Below are 5,232 nucleotides of genomic sequence, written 5' to 3'. Positions count from 1 at the left end.
AGGAATAAAGGAACAACTAGGGTTCTAAAGCCTCCATCTTCTAATTGGCAAACCTACCCGAGCTTTTCTGAAGTCAACTGCCCGGAAATGTCCGAGCAGTCGAGCTACTAAAACGGTGGCCCGTCAGATACGAGTTTGAAATTATCCTGGCAATCTATCGCACCGATTCTTTGTTCAGTGTTCCAAGTCAAACATCCAATGTAGGTCAAAAAAATCCAAGTCAAGGATTTTATGTCTCCTGACGACCCCAGGACATGAATAACCTAGCACGACAAGAAACATAGAGTTGCACCGAGATACTATAAATCAGCACAAAATAATGATACTATAATGATACACCAATTCCAGCTAATCCAACCCTAAAATTATGCACACAGCCGACAGCCATCCGAACCGAGAACAACCTACAAAACTCCTGGCCGCTCTGTGACCTCCCTAAAGCAGCCGCAGAGCAAGAACATTTAAGTTAATTGTTTTTCATCATCATCAACATTCATCTCTACTAATGTACATACACAAACCTCCCTCCGCTCCTTTTGCTCTCAATCGCCACCTCCATCATTGTCCATCCAGCTTCTCAGATTACAAAGGGCCTCCGCCGACAGGCTCTTGCAGTACCTCAACCTCGGCGGCTGTTGCTGCTGGTCCTGAGAGCAAGGTGATGGTGGAGAACTCCGGTCCTCTGAGGACAAGCAGATCACGATCGCCGTGAGGTTGTCAGATGTGTTGAGCCTCAGTGCTTCCTTGACGAGCTCCCTTGCACTGTGCCCGGGGTCGTCGTGCCGCCGCAAGCCCCTGCGCACGATGCTGACTGCACACTGGCTTGACATCACATCCCATATTCCATCACAGCCAATGATTAGAAACTCATCATCCTCCGTCAGCATAGCCTGTCTGAACTCAGGTTCCGAGATGAGGGGTGAGGGAGAGCCTCGGGGCATCTTCATGTCCCAGTCCCCCAGGGCTCTAGTGACAGAGAGGACTCCGTTGAGGTACCCATCATCAATGTAGCCTCCAGATTCTTCAACCCTTTGGCGCTCGGCAGCATAGATTGGTCTATGGTCTTGAGACATTTCCACTGCTTTGCCCTTCCGACAAAGGACAGCTCGACAATCCCCAACATTGGCTACCAAGAGAAGCCTGCACACAACAGAGCATGAAGATCAGAAACGAAACTACTACTTCTAAAATGGTTTAGTTTTTCTAAATATGGAACATTAATGACTTCAGTGAAGCATTCAACTGACTGCAGAACGACAGAGTACCACTGCGCCGAAAGCAACGATAGGACAATAGCAACAGAAAGGAAAAGGGGAGATGAGGAATCTAAATTGCACCTTCCAAACACCAATGCCATCAGTGCAGTGGTCCCAGAGGAACTGCTAATGGTGCAGTCATCAGCCAAAGCAAGGTCTGCAAGGAGGAATGCCTTCCGAACACAATTCTTCACCGAGTCCAAGAAAACCTTATCAGGTTCTGATGCTTGTGGGAAGTCGGTATCTTCAAAGATGAACCTAATTGCATGCCTTTTGATGTAGGCTGCTGCATCCGAATCTCCATGACCATCAAACACCTTTACAAGGAAATTCATCAATTATTTCATCGAGGTGTATGTTAGCACGAAAAGGTACGAAGATAACATGACAGATTGATTAGTTACCCCATAGAAGGCACTAGGTGTCGGGCAGCTAAGTAAAGATCCCAGATGTGCTGAAAGATCGTCAATGCGGATGTGCTCATCCTCCATGTATCTTCGAGGCCCAATGTCAGCAAAGCTACCAGAACGAAAACTTGGGACAAACTGAAGAGGTTCCATGGGCCCATTTGGAATGGCATTTAAGGCTCTCAAATCCTTAAAAAAAGGGCAAATTGAATATGTACACCGGAATTTAGTACTTCTAGCAAGGAATTTGGGCCACAAACAAACAGACATAGAATATCATTTAATCTAAAATTATTACATGTACAAAACTGATATCTGTATGAACAATGGAACTGGGATGGACCTCAAGACTCCTGCCTATTCAGCAAAATTCACGATGAGAGCAACCAATCAAATGAACTAATAGTGTCAGAAACAACTCCAGCTCCAAATAGCTGTCCCACTAAAATTACAGCAATTTTGATGTTTAAGATGTCATAAAAGGGAGTTGGATATGAACATAGATATGTAGGTCTTGGAAAAAATCATGATGCCCTTACTCAATCATGCAGTGAGATTTGCAGACTTTATAACTTCTAACATCTCATACAGAGAGATACTAAATCACTAATTTATATTTAAAAAAACCTTAAATACAACCCTCTTTCATCCTGTTCAAATCTATGCAGATGGACAACAATGAAACCTTTAAAACTTTTTCCCTTTCCGTTTCAAAGACAAAAAGAGCCTGAAAACTCAATTGAACTATCTCACAGCTAAAAGAAAAACAGAATTCAACACAACTATTTTAAAACAAGTAATTATTCTACCAATCATTTCATTCAATTTTCTCTTAACGAAGAATAAGACATCGCCAAAAGAATTAGTCCTATATAAACATAAAATTGGTATTTTAAAAGAGCAAATCTTATGCAATTCCAACAATGGGATTGAACAGCATATTTATTGCCCTGTTAGCATCGCACAAAGAGATTCAGGAATCAGGACCTCACCCATAACCCCCAAATGTCCTACTTACAAACAAAAGAAGGTGGTGGGGGGAAGACCTATAAAAAGTTAATTACTGAAAATTCAACTCAACTAATTCACAGCAAAATTAAGAATAGAAAAATTCAAGGTAATCAGTTTAAACCAAGTAATCATTTCATCCAATTATTCCTCTTTTCAGAATCAGTAAAAATCCAAAAAAAACATTTACAATTTCACATTAAGGGCCACAATTTCTATAATTCCAGTTCTATCTACTTCCTACATCACCCAACCGAGCTAAGGAGATAATAGGCATTCAATAATTAATTTCTCAAAATAATTCCTACATCACTGCAAAGAGATTTCAGGAATTCAGATCAAAACGGAAAAAAGGAAGAAGAAAAACACCCTTATTCGGCGAAAATTTACGCAGGCGATATGTATTCAACCCTTGCTAGATCTGGTCAACCACGCGATTCAATCACCGCCTAACCAAAAACAAAAAACAAAAAACAAAAATTCACAAGAAAACTACAACAAAAAACCAGAAATTCACCAGCTCTAAGGCTGCGACGTCCACCGCCACCGCATCTGGCTCCAGCGCCACCTGGAGACACCCCGGCGAGGAGGGCGGCGACGCCACCGCCACCGCCGTCGCGGCAGAGATGTCGACTATCTCCTCGATTCCCTTGGTGATACACCGGTACTGCACGTCCAGCACCGGGATGCTCTGGTGAATACCCTCCGCTTCTGCCACCATCTCTTCTTCAACCCCCCTTCAAAACTGGTGCCAATCGAATGCTCACGATGCGAAGATATCGAAAACCTCCTCAAAATCCCTCCTTGGCGCGATCCGTTTCGAAGCACAGGCGCAGAAAAATTAGGGTTTTTTCCTAGGGTTTGTGGCGTTCTTCCTTGGTTCTTCGCTCTTAGATCCCTTCTGGAGTGCAAGGCTTCATAAAAGAACTGGGGTGACCGGCCGCGACCGATGGCGTGGCTCCCATGACTGCCACGTGTGGGTAATAGGCGCTGCAATAGGTGTTTCTTGACTTTAAAATGACTAAAATACCCTTACACAGTCTTTTGCGAATCGTGCTTGAATTATCAAGTCAATGCTCCGCTATATGATAGCCGTACGATTCACAGCTTCCCACGGTTGGATCTGCAAGCAAAAAAGTCAACGTTCACGGAAAGTACTTCTGTCCGTTGGATTATGATACGTTGGTGGGATCTGATGGAGATTAAGGAGTTGGAAAGGGGTAAACTAGGGAGACTAGGTTTGCCCACCCAAATAGGCGCCTTCGGGACGCTTCTTTCCGCACGGCAGTCTCAAGAGGATATCTCGTTAGAATTCCCTCCAGAAAAAAAGATAGTCTCTTGAGAATATTCTTCGTTCCACGTTGACGAAGATGCTCACTTAATGTGAACTCCTTATGAGAATATCCTTATGGTAGGTGATAAGGTAGGTTAAAATTAATCTGACATTCCAGAAAAGCTTTTTTTTTTCTTTTTGATATACTGGCTCCTTATGAGTATAGCCATTCAGATCAAAAAATAAAAGCTGGCCAAACGAATAGAAAACATCCGTCTAAGAAATCACGCACACAGCACACATAATAAAATGATATGAAAAAAAAGTCACCTACTTTTTTTTTTATTTCTCCCTTCAATTAATATAAAAGAGATACCTCAATAATATTGCAGAAGAACACTAATATTCCACAAGAAACATATATTTGGCCATAGATGCAGCGCACTTGAAAAATTGGATATATGCAAGGTGCATTGTACAAAGTCCTAGTAAATTTTTTTAACAAATTTTACAGCAAAATTTCAACAATGAGTTTATAAGACCAATTTGACTCTGTCCAATTCACAAAGTTTGGAAAATAATTGGTTTCAAATAAACGAGGTTATACTACAAAAAGGCTGCGGTCAAATACGAAATATAGGATAAGCTTAGAGGCTGCCGAAGCACAAATTCAACGGGCGGTCGATAGGATTAAAAGCTTCCGGAGACCAGAAGCTTAGGGTTTTCTGAAAGCCAAACCGTTGGTTCCCAATGTTTTTAGAAGAGCAGTGACGGTGTCAAGAGATACAGCATATTTAATTAACTTTTGAAGATGTAACTCTGGTAAAATAAAATGGAGGTACTTAAATCACTTTAATAATCTACTGGGGGTTTAAAGTACAATAAGTATTGGAGTTAACAATATACTTATTACTCTAGAGCATAGACTTATGTAGAGTACATTAACTAGATCAAAAATTACATATGAAGTTGCGCGTGTGGCCAACAAATTAAATAGGTGATTATAATTTCCAACTAATCTAACTAGACCAATTCATTAGGACAAGCCACACCAAGCTTGCACTTATTCTTTTGATTTGGTGAAAGAGCACTCTCTAGACAAGTCAAAAATTTACAAAATCATCGAAAGAGAAGCTTTAATTTTTGTAAAGCTAATGGGGCTGCGGACTAGGTGGCTACTTATGTAACCAGTCACTTAGGTAATACCTAGTGGACTGAAGATGGAGAATTGCTTCTGGCACTCCTTAGTATTTTGTTTTTTCCACCCGCTTTATCCAAAAAAAAAAAA

General features: G+C 41.4%; 1 protein-coding gene across 2 annotated transcripts; it reads right to left on the bottom strand.

Moving 5' to 3' along the window:
* Positions 1-297: 297 nt before the first annotated feature.
* LOC103709638 (Protein phosphatase 2C family protein) lies at positions 298-3,579 on the bottom strand. 2 transcript variants are annotated; one of them, XM_088713748.2, is made up of 4 exons: positions 1,962-3,579; positions 1,661-1,852; positions 1,338-1,573; positions 298-1,140 (listed from the first exon to the last, which is right to left on the bottom strand). In XM_088713748.2, the coding sequence occupies exons 2-4, from the start codon at positions 1,814-1,816 to the stop codon at positions 543-545; spliced, it is 990 nt and encodes a 329-aa protein (XP_088569874.2). In that variant the 5' UTR covers positions 1,817-1,852; positions 1,962-3,579; the 3' UTR covers positions 298-542. The 2 variants fall into 2 exon arrangements, with proteins under 2 accessions (XP_088569874.2, XP_008793307.3); XM_008795085.5 differs by having other exon boundaries at positions 3,189-3,579.
* Between the last annotated feature and the right edge of the window lie 1,653 nt (positions 3,580-5,232).

Source organism: Phoenix dactylifera, chromosome 17, assembly GCF_051530095.1.
Source record: "Phoenix dactylifera cultivar Ajwa chromosome 17, Ajwa_hap1_PhDact_Kaust_v1.1, whole genome shotgun sequence".
NCBI classification, from domain to species: domain Eukaryota; kingdom Viridiplantae; phylum Streptophyta; class Magnoliopsida; order Arecales; family Arecaceae; genus Phoenix; species Phoenix dactylifera.
This window is presented reverse-complemented; position numbering and strand designations above follow the sequence as displayed.